Source organism: Pseudonaja textilis, chromosome 9 (genome assembly GCF_049901715.1).
Source record: "Pseudonaja textilis isolate UNSWEBS1 chromosome 9, rPseTex1.2, whole genome shotgun sequence".
NCBI lineage: Eukaryota > Metazoa > Chordata > Lepidosauria > Squamata > Elapidae > Pseudonaja > Pseudonaja textilis.
In genome coordinates, this window is record NC_141998.1 from 1,064,038 (window position 1) to 1,081,263 (window position 17,226).

General features: G+C 44.8%; 1 protein-coding gene across 1 annotated transcript in view; it reads right to left on the bottom strand.

Moving 5' to 3' along the window:
- ANTXR1 (ANTXR cell adhesion molecule 1) overlaps positions 1–17,226 on the bottom strand; it is a 97,216-nt gene that overhangs the window by 42,999 nt on the left and 36,991 nt on the right. The window contains exon 10 of the mRNA XM_026715196.2: positions 13,102–13,200. Within this exon, the coding sequence (XP_026570981.1) occupies positions 13,102–13,200 (99 nt within the window). The remainder of the gene's footprint in view (positions 1–13,101; positions 13,201–17,226) is intronic.

The window sequence follows — 17,226 nt, forward strand, 5'->3', positions numbered from 1 at the left end:
TTTTTTTGGACTGACTATCCAGATGCATTTCTGACTTGTTTTATGGGAGTTGCAAACTGGCAATGTTTAAGCAACCTGAGAATGAGCACTCCAAACACACATCTGTAACCATGGCAACAGCCCAACAGGAGTATTATAATTCTGACACTGCAGACTGGGGGGTGGGGGGAGCTGACAGAGAGAGGCTTGTAGATCATGGCTGGACAGAGTTATGTAAACCTGAAAGCACAATTCCCCGGCCACAAAATGTGTGCATTTCACAATGGGAGGCAGCCGAAAAGGAAACCTCAACTGCACTCAGCAAATCCTTTAGCAACTGCAAAAATTCCAAAACCCCCAAAAAATAACAAAGGTTTGCACAACAGCAAGCTCTTTTTTCCCTCCCCCCAAAATAAATGAAGCACTGTCCCTTACTTAAAGCTCCAAAATATCTAACGCTGCTTGCAACTCTTCTGCTCAAGACTGAAAAAATAATTGGATGATTGAAAAAAATAATGGGATGAAAATGCCAATCGTGGAACATCACTGACTGGGATTCTAAACTCGCGAGGTTACTAATGTCATCGTTTCTGCGGATAAATTTTGCCTGGGGAGTTGCGGAGTCCTCTTAGGAGAGATCGTGATGAATTCTGTGCTATTTGGAGTCCAACTACCAAATTTTATTCAAAGGATCAGCTTTTCTGAACAGCAGCTCACTTCATTAGATGCCACCACAGACCAACATTTCTTGCCGCGGAAGACTAAGAAAGTTGTCCTCCTATAGTGCTAAGAATCTGAATGTCTCCTCTTCAACATGACAAAACAACTAGACGCAACTAGACAATTTCTTCTCCCATACCATCAACTATGCTGAACACCTAATTCCCACAGCACTGTCTTATAGATAGTCACCCATGTAGCCGGGCTGTATTGCGGTTATCCTTCTCATCTTTCCTATTACCTTCTCCTGTTGGTGTCTTGTGATTCAACACTTCTTTGTTTGTATTCTATGATTTATGATTTATCACTTTGTAGTTTGTATGTACACTGAGAGCTTCTGTACGGTAGACAAATTCCATGGGTGTCCAATCACACTTGGCCAATAAAGAATTCTATTCTATTCTATTCTATTCTATTCTATTCTATTCTATTCTATTCTATTCTATTCTATCCTACTCTACTCTACCCTATCCTACCCTACTCTACTCTATTCTATCCTATCCTACCGTACCCTACTCTACTCTATTCGACCCTACCCTACCCTACCCTACCCTACCCTACCCTATCCTTATTTTGCTCTGCTCTGCTCTATTCTACTCCACTCCACTCTACTCAGTTTCCCATAATTATCTGCAGTAGCAGATAATTTCAACACTGGAAGGTAGACAATCACACCCAAAGGGAGCCTCTCTCTCATCTGTCCATCTGCTTGGTTTGGGGCTTCTCTTGTGAAAAACAGATTTTGCCCCAGCACATTCCTTCCCGGGTTATTCTGAGGCAACGATGTTTCCCTCCTGGTGCACATGATATCAATTCCTTTTGCGATTCCGATGGAAAGGAAATCTGCCTCCTAAGAAGAACACTGTGTATCCTTTCTCATCTGGGAGACTGATGAATTTGCAAAATTGAACAAAAAATGTCCTCACTGGATGCAGGAAGAATGGAAGGATGAACTCTGTACCACCAATGTTTATACCATAGCTTGACATGTGTGGGGCATGTACAAAAATATCAGGAATTCTTCCTTGTTTATCTAAGTCACGGGAATATTCCTTCCTTCCCTTTTCTTTCTTTATGAATCCTTAAAGAACTGGGGGGGGGGGTCCTCACATTCCCAGAATCTTTTTCCTTAAATGAAAAAATAGACTAAGTAATAGACAAGCTGAACTAGTGAAAAAGATGAACAAGAAGCCAACAAAATAAATTTCTTGCCATTTCTGTTTTTCCACTTAAGCGCTCCAAAACTGTATTTTTTTTTTTTAAATAACCGAATCGTGTAAAATATTCTGGGCTTCATCTAGCAAGGAGGAAAGTTCTTAAACAAAACAGTTGAAACCAACAAACAACTTTCATAGTTAAGTGCCAAATTTCAAAGCCCTCTTTCTTTTATTTCCATTGTGGATCTGTAAAGCAAGAAGGAGTGAAAAAGTCGCTCCTTTGCAGCACTGAAAAATATTGCAAAGTATGTATGCCTTTTAAGAGTTGGAGAGAAGTTGGCCTTTGTGAAATCCCCAAGGAATAGATTATACTTTTTTTCCCCTTTAGGCATATCAAAATGGTTTTAGATTAGATTCTTCTTCAAATTTCTTCCGCTTTGGCACATCTGGTTGTGAGAGGCTGGTTCTGTAGGCCTTCTCAACACCTCGCAGGCAGAGGTGTCGCACTACGGTTCCCATCATCCTCAACCTGCACAGCCACGGAGATTAAGAGTTATAATCTGCCCGGGGAAGCATGAAATCATAGCTAGACAAATATAGTTCCTGGAGTGTTTTTCCCAGCCTTGAGACTCTCTGGCTGGCCTCATTCATCATTGATCTCATTTATCACTGTCGTGACTCAAGAACTCATGTTTCCACTTTCTGAGAATATTTCATAAGAGGGTTGTGGTCTCCCCTGAGTTCCATCCAATCTTCTTTTGTTGTCTGGAGCTCCTGGCTGGATCCCGGTTCAGCTCAAGTGGGGGCAGTAGGGTTAATATTTTGCTCAGCGAAGTGATTTTTTCGCTTCATCACAGGCACGAGACAGCTTTCCTTCTTTCTTTCTTTCTTTTTATTCCCGGCACAAACAAAGCATTCGTTTACATAATTTTCCTCTGACTTCTTCCTGGAAATTGTTGGTTGCAAAACAAATGTTGAAACTCGGAATCCAGATAGGGAGAAATGGCGACGGTGGTGGGCCCATCTGGAAAGTTGTGGGCACATTAGGAAGACAGATAGTTGGCTATCTTGAGCAGGGGTCTCCAAGCTTGGCCACTTTAAGACTTGTGGACTTCAACTCCCAGAATTCCAAAGCTGGCTGAGGAACTCTGGGAGGTGAAGTCCACAAGTCTTAAAGTGGCCAAGGTTGGAGACCCCTGACTTAGATGACCCTTCTGATCTCTTCCAACTCTATCATTCATGGCTGGCTGAGGAATTCTGGGAGTCGAAGTCCACCAGTCTTAAAGTGGCCAAGGTTGGAGACCCCTGACTTAAGATGACCCTTCTGATCTCTTCCAACTCTATCATTCAGGGCTGGCTGAGGAACTCTGGGAGTCGAAGTCCACAAGTCTTAAAGTGGCCAATGTTGGAGACCCCTGGTCTTTAGCATGCCAAGAGGAACCAGGCTTATCAAAAAAGGCCACTTAAGGGAATCTAGAAAAAAAGAAAAACAACAACCCCAAGAAGCCAAATGGAAGACAGTGATGGCACCAACCCCTCAAAAGACTTCTGGAGATCTCATTAGCTGTCCGAGGGCCCATTTTGCAGAAGCAAATTGACGAGGTTCTCCGACAAGAAAGGAAATCCAGAGCAATCTTGGCCTTGATGCTGAATCACAGAGCAAGAGTATCCAGAGTCGTGAAGCGGTCCAAAAGATGGCTCCAGAACCATGCACTGCGCATGTTACAAAGGGGCGGGACTTCGCTTGCATCGTTACCACTGCCATTGTGACTTTTTTGACCCACAAACCTGGCTGAAAATTCAAAAGGAGGCCAATGAATGGACCCTTCCAGACCCATGTCTCCTTGGCCAGCTCACTCCCAGGGGCCAACATACCCACTTCACGTCCATTGATGCCTCAACAGGCAACCAGATCCCACCACTCCAATTAAAATTCAATATATATATATATTTTTTGAAAAGGACAAAACAAGTTGATGAGCCCTCAGTGTATTAAAAAGAAGGAAGCTTCCTGACAGCTTCAAAACAAAAGACTGAATTGCATCACCTTCCTAGTTGCACAAAGGCCTTAAAACAATTCTTGGAAAGAGATCAGATTGGAAGGTAGCGCTTCACTTGGCCATCTGCCAGCTCAGAGTTAATTAAAAATCATCTTTAAAAAAAAAATTCTGACAGCAGAAGAACGATCTTTATCTTTTCCCCTTTGTCTTAGGCCAAACGTGGCTGAGGAATTCTGAGAGTTGAAGTCCATCAGTCTTAAAGTTGCCAAGTTTGGGAATTGCTCTCTTAGGAGAAGAGCGCAGGGTTCTGACTACCTAACCTGGTTCCGATCCTGGTTCTCCTTCCCTTGCCCAAAACATCACCTTCCCTGCCCAAAGGCAGTCCGGGGTTTTTCAAAGGCCTGTTGGGTGCTGTGTGTTTTTAAAAGGATGGGAGAACCAAGCAACTATTTCAGTGGAAACGAAATGAAATTAACTAAACATAGTGCGTATTGCCAAGCAAGCCCTGTTCAACTTTGAATGGCTTCAAGAAAGTCAAAGCAGAGTCAGACTTGACTAGTTGGGTTTCTTTCTTTCTTTCTTTCTTTCTTTCTTTCTTTCTTTCTTTCTTTCTTTCTTTCTTTCTTTCTTTCTTTTTCTTTCTCTCTCTCTCTCTCTTTCTTTCTTTCTTTCTCTTTCTTTCTTTCTTTCGTTCTTTCTTTCCTTCCTTCCTTCCTTTCTTTCTCTCTCTCTCTCTTTCTTTTTCTTTCTTTCTTTCCTTCCTTCCTTCCTTCCTTCTCTCTCTCTTCTTTCTTTCTCTCTCTCTCTCTTTCTTTCTTTCTTTCTTTCTTTCTTTCTTTCTTTCTCTCTCCCTCCTTCCTTCCTTTTCTCTTTCCCTCTTTTTTCTTTTTCTTTCTTTCTTTTTCTTTCTTTGTCTCTCTCCCTCCCTCCCTCCTTTCCTTTTTCTTCCTTTTTGTTTTTTTTCTCTTTCTCTCCCTCCCTCCCTTCCTCACCAATTTATTGGTCAATTTTTAACTTTACACCCCGTCTTTATTTTGTGCAGCTCCTCAGAGTTTATATAACGCTCTTCTCTCTCATTTTCCCCACCGCAAGCTGCCTGTGAAGTGGTTTGCACTGAGATAGTTACCGACTCACAGTCCCCCGTTTGCTCTGATGCTGGAGGGAAAACTAGGATGATGGGAAACCACTAGTAAATCCCACAAGGGGAAGGTTTTTTTTATTTTATTTTAAACAAAATATTCTGGAAGAAGGACGCAGCAGTCACGGCCGTTGCCTCCAGAAGAACAGATGAAGGTGTCTCTACGGCCATCGGGCGTTTTAGCTCAACGGGAGGGAATTTTCCTTCAAGCCTCCATGGATGGCCGTGTTTTAGCCAGGAGTGCCACTGGAGGATGGCCGGGAGCCACAATTGTGGGCGGGATGCTGGAAAGCCCCGCCCTTTTGTGAGCGCAAGCCAAGTTGATGGATGTACAAGGGGCGGGGCTTCAACGGCATGGGTGTGGCTGACGCACTTAGCTATTCTTGGACGATGCCAAGCCAAGCCGAGGTGGGCAAGATTAGGACTTGGGAAGCTGACAGCCAGGAAATTGCAAAGCTGTAGGCTAGTTTGGCGAGTGAAAGGAAGAAGGAAGCCAGAAAACAAAAACACAAAAAACATCAAAAACCCTGGCAACCTTTAACTTCCAGGTGGGTGCCAGGGGAATTTGCAGGAAGCTCCCTGGAAGCCCTCCAAGGCCTTGCATGGAAGGGGACGTTGAACATGGTTTTTTTCCACACTTTGTTATGGTTCACCGGCAGCAGGTGGGGATGGCTGAGGTCTCGGAGAGTGAGGACTCAGATGAGGGGCCTGCGTGTGATGGAGGGATGAGGCCAGGACCATCAGGGAGTGGAGTGCTGCCTTCGGAGGTTGTGGAGGCTGGCAGCAGTGAGGAAGAGGTTCCCATGCGTGCCCATAGGGCTGCTCGAAGGAAAGACCAGCTGCAGCAGCATGGGAGACTCAGGAGTAAGGCTGTAAGGTAGTGGACCCTCCCTTAAGGGATAAAAGCCAGCCTCGGAGGTGGGATTCTTTGCAGGAAGCAAGGAAGTTCTTGCACTTCAACCCTTGTGGAAGTTCAGACTATCTTGGTTTGTGTTTGGAGACTTTTTGTTTGGAATATTTCTTGGCAACTTTATCTAGTGTTCTTGGCAGCCTTGCACCACCTTGGCAAGGCTCGTTCTTATCTAGGACAATTAGTTTATAATAGCTTTTTACTGTGAATGAATGGGATTCACAGAGAAGCATTGAAGAAGTTTTGCTTTTATCTCTGTTTAGTGTTCGTTTACTTGGAACAAGGTTTGGGTCAGAACACACCTCTTTAGATAAACTCCTTATCCAAAGAAACCACGGCCTTGTGCAGGCCTGTCTTCACAGCATTATGGGCCCCAGGCAGTGCACTGGGGCCCCTACAACCATTCTTTACTTTACTTTTATTGTCATTACACCTCGTACAACGAAATAAAATATCATCTTCAGTGTACAATTTATGACTTATGAAAATAAACACAAACACACATCCCTCACACTCCACACACTGAATTGAAAACCGCTGATATTGCATTCATATTGCACTAGACCAGGGGTCCCCAAACTTGGCCCCTTTAAGACTTGTGGACTTCATCTCCCAGAATTCTCCAGCCAGCATAGCTGGGAGTTGAAATCCACAAATCTGAATTTCCCCTGCTTCCTTGTTAGGCAGCTTTGGGTCCAAGAGAATTGCCAGCAGCCCCCTCCAAAGAATACCTTGGAAATCTTCACACTCTCCAGAAATGTTTGCTGATTCTGGCCCCAAAATATTTCTGACTCTCATTAGAGAGAGAGAGAGAAAGAGAGAGAGGGAGAAAAAAAGAGAGAATATTCTTTCCAAGAAGAGTCCTTTAAAAAAAATAAAAAAAAGGAACCCATTTTGTGGGGAGTCAAGAACGCCGGGAGAAGTAGCGACTGGTGCCTTCCCTCTGCCCCAAGCCAGACCAAATCGCCTGCTGGAAAGTGCAGCAAATGAAGAATGAGTGTTTGGCTAATGCTCTAATGAAAACCATGCCCCAAATCATGCTGAACCAGCCCAGTTTGCGTAGCACAGCATCGAATGCACTCCGGATGCCAAAGTTACTGACGGAAACTGCTTGCTGGGTAGGTGGGGGAAGGAGGAGACGGAGAAGCAGAAAAAGAGAGAGGCCTTTCGCGTGGAGCTTGCTTCTTCTAGGGGCGGCAAGGGATATTGGGAGGAGAACCCCGTTTCTGGATCCTTCTGCCTTGACCGAGGGTTTAAATCAGAGGTGGAGAACCGTGGCCCCTTTACGACCTGTGGACTTCGACTCCCAGAATTCCTGAGCCGGCCAGAATTCTGGGAGCCGTAAAGGGGTCACGGTCCCCCACTCCTGGCTTAAACGGACAGCCTCACGTCGACTCTGCCTCCAGCCAAAGGGCGGTCGCAAATAAAGTCCGTGAAGAAATGAGACGTTTTCCTGGCTGAAAATGGAATAAAAAAGAGATTCGCCTCAAGCCAGGCCATTCCAGACGCACCAGGGCGGCTGGGGAATTCTGGGAGTTGAAGTTCACGCATCTTAAACTTGCCAAGTTTGAAAACCATCGAAGTAGCCTTGCAGGACTTGGTGTTCTATATACCCTCCCGATCACCACCATCACGCTGGCTGGGGATGATGGGAGTTGTTCACTAAAGCCAAGGAGAGCCAATAGGAAGGCACCCTATAAACACGACTCACAGAATAGCCCAAAGCACACGCAGGGGGTCTCCAATCTCGACAACTTTAAGACTTGTGGACTTCTTCCAGTAGAGGTGTTCCCTGAAGATGGCCACCAGTATGAGTCCAAAAGCTTGGAAGAGATTTGGTCCCAGTGTCCGACCAAGATTGGACCTTATAACAGATTTTACCCATCTGATAGCTGCCTGTGGATGTTGTCAGCTCAAAGGGATAGCCCAACTTCAACAACAAGACAACTACAGATGGCTTAAGCCTCTCAGATTCATAGGCTGGGCACAAGAGGACCCAAACTCAGGAGGACACAGCGGAAGATGCTGCTGCCGCCAGAGAAGCTCTGCGCCTGAGCTGAACGTGTGCGGGAAAGGCCTCAATGTCCCAGGAACAGAAATCTCATTTACTTCCGTCCGGTTTGATCTGGAAGCAGGGAAAGGAGAAGGGAACGTCCAACGGCAACTTCCTGTCCTTTCTTTGCAGCTGCTCCTTGGAGTTGGTCAGACAGCAACGTAATCAAAGGGCATCAAAGAGCTTCTTCTTCTTCTTCTTCTCTTCTTCTTCTTCTTCTTCTTCTTCTTCTTCTTCTTCTTCTTCTTCTTCTTCTTCTTCTCTTCTTCTCCTTCTCCTTCTCCTTCTCCTTCTTCTTCTTCTTCCATATTGGAGATCGCGTTGGCGATCCTATTTTTATCCACAGCCCGCACGAAACGCTGCTGCTGAATTTTGTCCAAAATGGTCCCTTAAATTTTGAAGCCTTGATGTTCTTCTTCTGCCTGGACCTCGTTTGTCTTCAATCTTTCCCTGGAGGATTAAGTGACGTAGGCCGTATTTTTCCAGGTGTCGCATCCCATGTCTGAAATATTTGAACTTTTGCTTTTTGATAGCTTTGATGATTTCCCTTGGCTTCCCCAAGGCAGCTTATCACCTCCTCATTTCTGATTTTGTCAACCCAACTTAACCGCAACAGCCGCCCATAAATCCACATTTCAAATGCTTCTAATCTCTTCCAGTGTCTTTCTGTCCGACACCAACTCTCCCCTCCGTAGAGCAGGACAGAAGGGAAGGAGGATCTGGCTGGCCTGATTTTCAACCTCAGGCTTATGTCGTGATTGCAGGAGGCCTTTTTCGTTTTGAAGAATGCTGCTTCAAGCTTTCTCTATCCTTGTCTTTACTTCAGGGGTCCTGTCATGTAAATTAGAACCGAGGTATGTGATGCGTTTCAACTTTTTTTGAAACCGTGGATATCATAAATATCTCTGGTTCATGAGCTGGGGGCAGATGGAAGCCATCTCACGGGGACATGGCAGATAAAAGGGGTTTGCCAGTCCACAGTTAAGCGCAAGTAGGAAAAAGGCCACCATTTGCTTCATCTTATTGGCATTTGGTCAGAAATCTCTTGCTCAGGACGAGCATGGAAATTGGATGCCAATGTTTCCCTTGGAAGTTATACCTCCTGGAACCCAGCCAGGTGTTTTGGGCGGTGTGGTTGCCTAGTTATATAGAAGCAACTACATTTTCTAATTTCCTTCTTGTTTTTTTTTTTTCAACAGTTGAGGTCTGTGCTGGGTTCCTGCAAATCTTTCTATTTCTCCAGCTGTTTGAGGCAAAGGAGGTGCTATTTTCCTGAGATGAAACTTTGCAGAATTGGAAGAGTCCTTCAAAAGGTGGACCACTGTCGATTTCGAAATCTTCTGAGCTTCCAAACGGGAAAATATTTTAGCCTGAGTTCTGGGAGGCTGGTTTTAGCTCTCCTCAATGTTAGCCCTCGTGGTGTGCTCCAGATGTGCAGAAACTTCATTTCCCATAATCCTTTGCCAGAAACTAAAGCTAACTTGGAGAAGCCTGCTTCCGATTCAGGGGGGGCTCTGATCAATAACATTCAGCATGTGAACTCCTGATAGATAAGATCCATGAAACTGGAAAATACTTTTGATTGCTGACTCAGCAACACCTTTGTTCATCGTGATCAGCACTTTTTGGTCTCCAGATACGAAAGGGATTTTGAACTTTCTTTGACTTCCCGCCTGTCTTTTGAAGCCTTACTGCGCGTAAATCTGCCTTTCGGATTCTCTGCTATCCACCACAGCAGATACAACCTCTAAAATAGAGACATTTTGCTCCTGCCTCAATAAATGGTTTTATTCTCAAGGTTTCTCCATACCAGGAACTCTCCCATTAACAACAACTGGGGAAAGAAGGCTCGAAATAATTCAAGTGGGTTTGGGGGTCTCTGCATCTTTGCATTGTCTGCTATCAACTCTATCAACCCAATTCCACCCATGGGGACGTTAGGAACTTTACTGATTGCACCAATCGAGCTGTGACGACCCCGGGTGGGATATGAAACAAACACAGTCACAGAAAACAGGTGAAGCCCCTTTTATTCCTTCACTTTGCTTCCAAGCTCTGAATATCTTTGACAGAAGACAAAAACCTCCCACACAAACAGTTACAAGAAGAAGGAAAAACGCAACAAGGTGAGATTCAGCACGACCGGCTGGGAAAAACATGCTGACATTTGGGAGAATCTCTTCTTCCTCTCTTAACATTTCCCTTTCATTTTTAATTCAAAAATATTCCTTGTTGGCCTCTTGGCCTCTTCGATCTACCTAGAGTTGCAGTTTTTGCCTTTGTTTCTTTTTTTGTTTTTCTTTGTGGTCTGTTTTGTGGCTTCTTCTATCCATTTCCACACTTCAGCAAAATCGCTCCTTTTTTTTTTTCCCCACAAGGATGGCAGTTTTCGTGGGTAAATGTCACCACCGGAAAAGCTTCCTTTGGTTTTCCCCGAGTGTTACTCAAGGTTCAAACTTGGCTTGTTTCAAGGCTCCTCTGAGATTGGAGTTTTTCCCCCAGGGGTTTTCATGGGCATTCCAGTGGTCGCCGTTTTTGGTTCATCTATTTCCAAGCAGCGTGCAAACTTCTTTGCGTTTGCTGCTATAGTTCTTGCGTGTTACATGAACTTACGACCTGTAGAATGGAGCCAGGGGCTGAGCCACATGGCAGCCTGTACCCCCAGGTGCCTTCCCATCACTCACTTTTACTAAGCTTGATCTCACCCCAGGAGCACCCCAAGTTCTTTGCATTCTTATGCCACATCCAAAGCTAGAACCAGAACAGGGTATGAGCACCGAGAGAGAACAGCATCAGAAAAATGTGGATTAATAGATTAACAGAGTTGGAAGGGACCCTATAGGTCATCTAGTCCAACCCCCTGCCCAAGCAGGAGACCCTACACCATTTCTGACTGGTGGCAGTCCAATCTCTTCTTGAAAGCCTCCAGTGATGAAGCTCCCACAACATCTGACGGCAACTTCTCTTCCATTGGTGATTGTTTTCTCAGGAAAACTTCTCCTTATTTCTAGGTTGAATCTCTCCTTGTTCGGTTTCCATCCATTATTCCTTGTCTGGACTACAGGGGCTTTGGAAAACAGGTCGACTCCTTCTTCTCTGTGGCAGCCCCTCAAAAATATTGGAAGATGGCTATCATGTCTCCCCTGGTCCTTCTCTTCTCTAGCCATACCCAGTTCCTGCAACCGTATGTTTGAGCCTCCAGTCCCCTGGTCGCTCTTCTCTGCACTCTTTCTAGCGTCTCAACATCTTTATTTATAGTGCAGTGACCAAAACTGGAGTCAGTACCAATTGATGCTCAGCTTCTCTTCATAGGCATTGTCTGAAAGCAAGGTGATGTCCTCGTTGCTGGACTCCTGCAACACCCTCTATTGGGTACTTATCTTTGGAGCATGCTGGAAGCTGTAAAACATGGTGATGACCTTGGAAGGACTGGGAAAGGAATGGAACGCCTGCTGATCTCATAAATGGCAACTCAGCTCATGTGGAGAAAAATCCACGAAGAAGCATTTCAAGTCATTCAAAGGTCTCCACCTTCATGATCTCACTATAAACGAGGGTTGGACACTCCTTGTGCAGCTTCCAAGATTCTGGTTTGTATCTGGACAAGCATTAAAGACCCCTCCCTGAAATGGGTGTAGTTCTTGGTCTTGCCAGCTGCAGGAAGCTTCCCCATGACAAGGGATACCGGTGGGCCAATCCCACCAGCATAAAATAACACCTAACTGAGAGTAGTTGGCTCTAGCGTCCCATCCAAAGGGTGGTTCTTATCTTTAAGTGGTTTTTTTTTAATATCATATGTTTTATTAATACATTTTCCTTTAATAACATAAAAAATTCCAGATCTATCTGAACAGCGTGTTGTCAGAGTACAATTCATTTTGAATAATCACAGAAAGACGATCAATGTAAAAGTAATCTTAATGGGTCTAATATTAATAATAGTTCCGTAGTTAAAATAGCATTAACTTATTCATATATATTTTTTCTTATATGATTAATCTGTCAGCGTTCCAGAAAAGCTCCAATTAAAAACTCAAGAGATAGGCATCTTCTCAAAGTTTCCTTTTATTAGAGTAGTTATACTGGCGCATCTGGGAAAACACAAATCTGAGAGTTCTGGGTTTTCCCTTAGTAACTCAAAAGTCCAAAACCAACCCCTTGCACCCATCAGTCCATCACAGGGTCCAATCACCATCCACCCCAGCTAGAGGCATCCCTTCAACCACGCCTCCTCCAGGTGCAGAAATAAGATGACCTTGACCGAAGAGAAGAATGCTATTATGTCTAACTGCCAACACTCTACAATTCCCTCGTATTTTCCCAGGCACAGGAATGTGGTAGCGTGGAAGCTTCTGGTATGAATATGGCTCCCAAAGCTGACACAATCCTTCTTTTTCCCCCCCTTGTAAGTTTCTAACCTCTGATTCTGTCTGTGGAGATTCTCAGTCCTCCAGGTCATGGTCATCCCAAAGGTGCTTTTTCAAGAGGCAACTAGACTTTCTGATTTTTGTTTGAAGAAATTCGGCTTCTTGTCTGAGAAGCTTCTTCAGCTCAAAGAAGCTCCTTGGATGAGAAGCGAAATGTCTTTAAAGAAAAACCAGGAAGTCCAGTTGCCTCTTGAAAAAAGCACCTTTGGGGTGTCCATGTCCTTGTTCTCAAGTGCAACAAGGGAGAAGGCAGTTGATCTGAACACCAACACTTCCATTGCCAGCATTTGTCAACAGATGAGTTCCAGAGGGGACCCTAGGATACAGATGGAGAAGTCAAGATGATGCCTCCAACAGTTGAGACTGAAGCTCTACCCATGCTTGGGTGCATCTCATGGGGAACACCATAGCCACCACCATCTTGCCTTCTTTTGACCATACTCTGGAGATAATTCTGGATTCCTACCAACCTCCTTCTCTGTGTCAAGGACACTGCGAGGATTTTCAGTCAATGCCACAAACTCCACAAAAATGAACAATGAAACACAACCATTCTTAAGATTGGAATCATCATCAACTGACAACATTATTATCATCACCATCAGGTTGGTGGGGGTGTCAGTTTTGTTTTCATTGTCCTTAAGAAACCAAAACAAGTAAATAAAACCATTAGACCTGCAGGGTTGTTTGGTTGATAGGACAAGCAGGATAACTTACTGAGGGTGACTGTCTCGTTGATCCTGAAGCTGCAAAGGACTCGATCCACATTCCGGGCATGTCGGAAGCCATTTCCTGTCACCACAACTTGGAAGGACTCTGAAAGTAAAGAGAGATTGTATATTTGAGAAGGGCATTAGAGTTTTTTTTAAATTGATGGGCTTAAGGGCCATCAAATCTTTTTTTTTTTTTTAGTCCCAGCGACCATCTAGATCAGGAGTCTTCAAACTTAATCGCTTTAAGACTTGTGGACTTCAATTCCCAGAATTCCTCCTCCGGTCATGTTAGCTCAGGAATTCTGGGAGTTGGAAGTCCACAAGTCTTAAACTTGCCAAGCTTGAAGACCCTTGATCTAGATCAGGGGTCTCCAACCTTGACAACTTTAAGACTTGTGGATTTCAACTCCCAGAACTCCTCAGCCAGCAAAGTGGATCTAGATGTTCTTCTAGCTGTTCTTCTGATCTAGAGGTTCTTCATGATTTTAAAGTAACTACTGGTTCATTAAAATTATAATTAAATGATAATGCAAGATTCAGGAAGGAACCCTGCTCAGGTATTGTATTTGTGGATTGTTTGATTTTACTTTTTTGACTTGACTTCCAGCTTTCTGTCAACCAGGAAAATTAAGATACCAAGAGATTCTAGGTAGCTCAGAGTTGGCCTCCTTAGGTCTTTTCTGAGCTTGGCAGTTCTTTTGCAGATGTTTTGTTGAACATGAAGATGCTACCTAGTCTGGTAATGAAACATCTGTGAGCAAACCAGCCAGCTCAGAGAGCCCCCAAAATTCCAGAATGAAGCTAACTCTCAATTTTGTTGTTGTTTTTTGGCCGTCATCTTAATTAAGGTCCTGAGAATGTGGCAGAGTATATTTTGGCCCCAAGAGATGCTGTTCTAAGACAAATAATTAGCAGAGGCAAAGATGAATAAGGCTCAACAGAAACAGAAGTCCTCACAGATGCTCCCGAAATCCAAAGTACCAGCAAAGGAGGGGAAAAAAACTCCAGAGAGGTTCCTGAGACAGGAAGTCTAGTCCTGCCAAAAATGTAATAAGGGTTAACGGAGAGGCAGTTTCTGTAAGCAACACCAGAATGTTTCCTTCCTGCTTTCCTTACAGGATTAGGCCAGTAATTTCTTCTAACAACCGGTTCTAGCAAATAGGTGAGAACTGGTAGAATCCCACCCCTGATTACTATTAATCTTCTCATCACTCCTTATCACCCATCCCCTCCCACTTGTGACTGTATGACTGTAACTTTGTCACTTGTATCCTTACAATTATATTGACTGTTTCCTACTATGATTTGATTGCTTATTGTACCCTGTGACTATTATTAAGTGTTGTACCTGATGATTCTTGGCTGCTGATGAACGTATCTTTTCTTTTATGTACCCTGAGAGCATTTGCAGCGAGACAAATTCCTTGTGTGTCCAATCACACTTGGCCAATAAAAAATTCTATTCTGTTCTATTCTATTCTACTCTATTCTATTCTTCACTCCAATATTTATTCTATTCTCTTTCATTCCATTCCATTCTAAAGTTGCCACGGTTGGAGACCCCTGCTCTAAACAGCTTCTGCCCTGCACTCAGCAAATTTTGGTCGGTGCAAGCGGGCTTCCAATGAAAGGGATCGTTGGGGAGCAGGCAAGGACGACATCCAATGCTTTGAAGACCTCGCTTTCTGCTGAATCAACATTATCTCAGATGCTCAACAGCCGCCGCCCACTCGCCGTCTCTCTGAATCCATGCCTTGGGGGCAGGAAGGGGAGGGGCGCGCATCTCCTGCACCATCGCTGCACAAAGCATACGAGTTGACTCAGGAATCTAGGCTCAGCTCCAAGACTCTGCTTGCTTTCATCCCAAAGTCCCAAAGGTGCTTTTTCTCTTCTTCCAAGAGGCAGCTGGGCTTTCTGTGTTTTTCTTTGAAGACGTTTCGCTTCTCCTCTGAGAAGCTTCTTCAGCTCTGACTAGATGGTGGGGAAGGGAAGGATTTATACTCCTTGCAGACAGCTGGTCATTTGCATCCTTTTAGAGGGTCCTTGAGGCCGCTTGGAGGTTTGTCTGTGTCCTCAGGCTCACCTGAGCGGTGCTCCTGGTTCTTGTAGTCTGCAATTTTTCTTCTGGAAATCCATTCCTTCTCCCACACCATTCCAAGGGTCTTCATCCCACATTGTATAACTAAAAGCCTGTAGAGATTCTCAGCCATCCAAGTCATGGTGATCCCAAAAGTGCTTTTCCAGGAGGCATTTGGACTTTCTTGTTTTTTCTTTTGAAGAAATTTTGCTTCTCATCCAAGAAGCTTCTTCAGCTCTGGCTGGCTGGCTGGGATATGGAAGCATTTGTACTCCTTGCAGGCAGCTGATCGTTTGCATTCTTCTTAGAGAGATGTTGAGACCGCTTGAAGGTTTATCTGTGTTCTCAGGATCACCTGAATGGTGCAAATGGGTGCAGAGCCTTCTTGGAACTGCTGAAAGGACTGTGTAGTAGACCGGAGATAGATGATGCCGTATCCTTCCCCCTTTGTTGAGGGAGGGCTGTTCAGGTTTTGACATAGAGGGCTTCTTTGACCCCTTACCCACCATCCAGTCAGAGCTGAAGAAGCTTCTTGGATGAGAAGTGAAACGTCTTCAAAGCGAAACCAGGAAGTCCAGTTGCCTCTTGAAAAGTTTGAGGCAATCGTGACCTGGATGACGGAGATTCTCCACAGACATTTCATCCCAAAGGCACATTAGTCTAAATCACTCCCTGGTTGCAAACTGGTCAACTCCTTCAGGGAAGCCTGTAGCCAGATAGAAGAGACTCCATCCTTTGCAGAGAAGAGGAAGGATCCTCACCTTGTCATTTCAGATTTCACAGATAAATAAGGGTTTATCAAGACAGCTGGTTAGCGAAACGGGAGCGAAGGCATCAAGGACCAGGATCTTGATCAATGGGAAGTTTAGTGACATCCTTGCCTTCATGTGCACAGAAATGAAGCAAGACCAAGAGGTATGCTTCATCCTCCTTTCTCCAGCGACTTTCTTTCATTGGACCATCCTATCTCTAGAGACGGGACCCGGTGGCTCAGGAGCTAAGATGCTGAGCTTGTCAATCAGAAAGGTCGGCGGTTCGTCGGTTCAAATCCCCAGCGCTGCATCATGGAGTGAGCTCCCATTCCTGGTCCCAGCTTCTGCCGACCAAGCAGTTCGAAAGCATGTAAAAAATGCAAGTAAGAACATAGGGACCCCTTTGGTGGGAAGGGAACAGAGTTGTGTGCGCCTTCGAAGGCATTTAGTCCTGCCGACCACATGATCACGGAGACGTCTTCAGACAGTGCTGGCTCTTCGGCTTTGTAATGGAGATGAGCACCGACCCCTAGAGCCGGAAACGACTAGGATCGAGGTGCAAGGGGAACCTTTACCTTTATCTCTTGAGTCTACAGCCTCTCTGGCTTCCCAACAGAGTCCCAAGGAGGACCTCTGAAGAGGACTTCTGTCAGATGCAGAAGACCAGGTGAAGAAGGTTCGATTAAACTGATTTGTTGCTGTAGCCTATGCACAAGAACCTTCTTAACTCATGGTGAGCTCCTGGTTAGAGTTAGATGAAGGTCAACTGAATTCAAGTGGGGAGGAATGTTTGCTTGTGACTGTGTAGGGTTAATCCCTCTTTTCGTTCCACCAACCATGTTCTGCCATATTCGCTTTGTGAGGCCATTTCAGTTCAGGCCAGGAGCACCACTAAGAGGAAGTCCCGCCTAGGAGGAACGGTCAAATAATTTCTTTTTCCTGAAAAAAGTTTAGAGAACTCATCCACCCAATTTCCCTAGCCCAAAATTCAGTGGAGAAAAAAAAACCGCTCGTGCCCAGCTTCAAAGCCTGCCATATTCATCTGAGCAAGAGGAAAGTGAAAAAGGCCTCAAGTGTAGGAGCTCCAAAATTCAATCACCCAGGGATTAAATGTTTCCCAGAAGGGCCATTTTTGCCTTGACATTCTAGAAGGGGTTTAATAGTTTCCCCAAAGAAAATCTTCTGGAAGAGCAGGAAGTATTTTGTGGTGTTTTTCCAGACACAGAGCCATGGTGGGAGGATGGGGAGGAGATGGGAGTGGGGTGGAACTTTCCAGCCTGTTTTGGGATAAAGGTGGAAA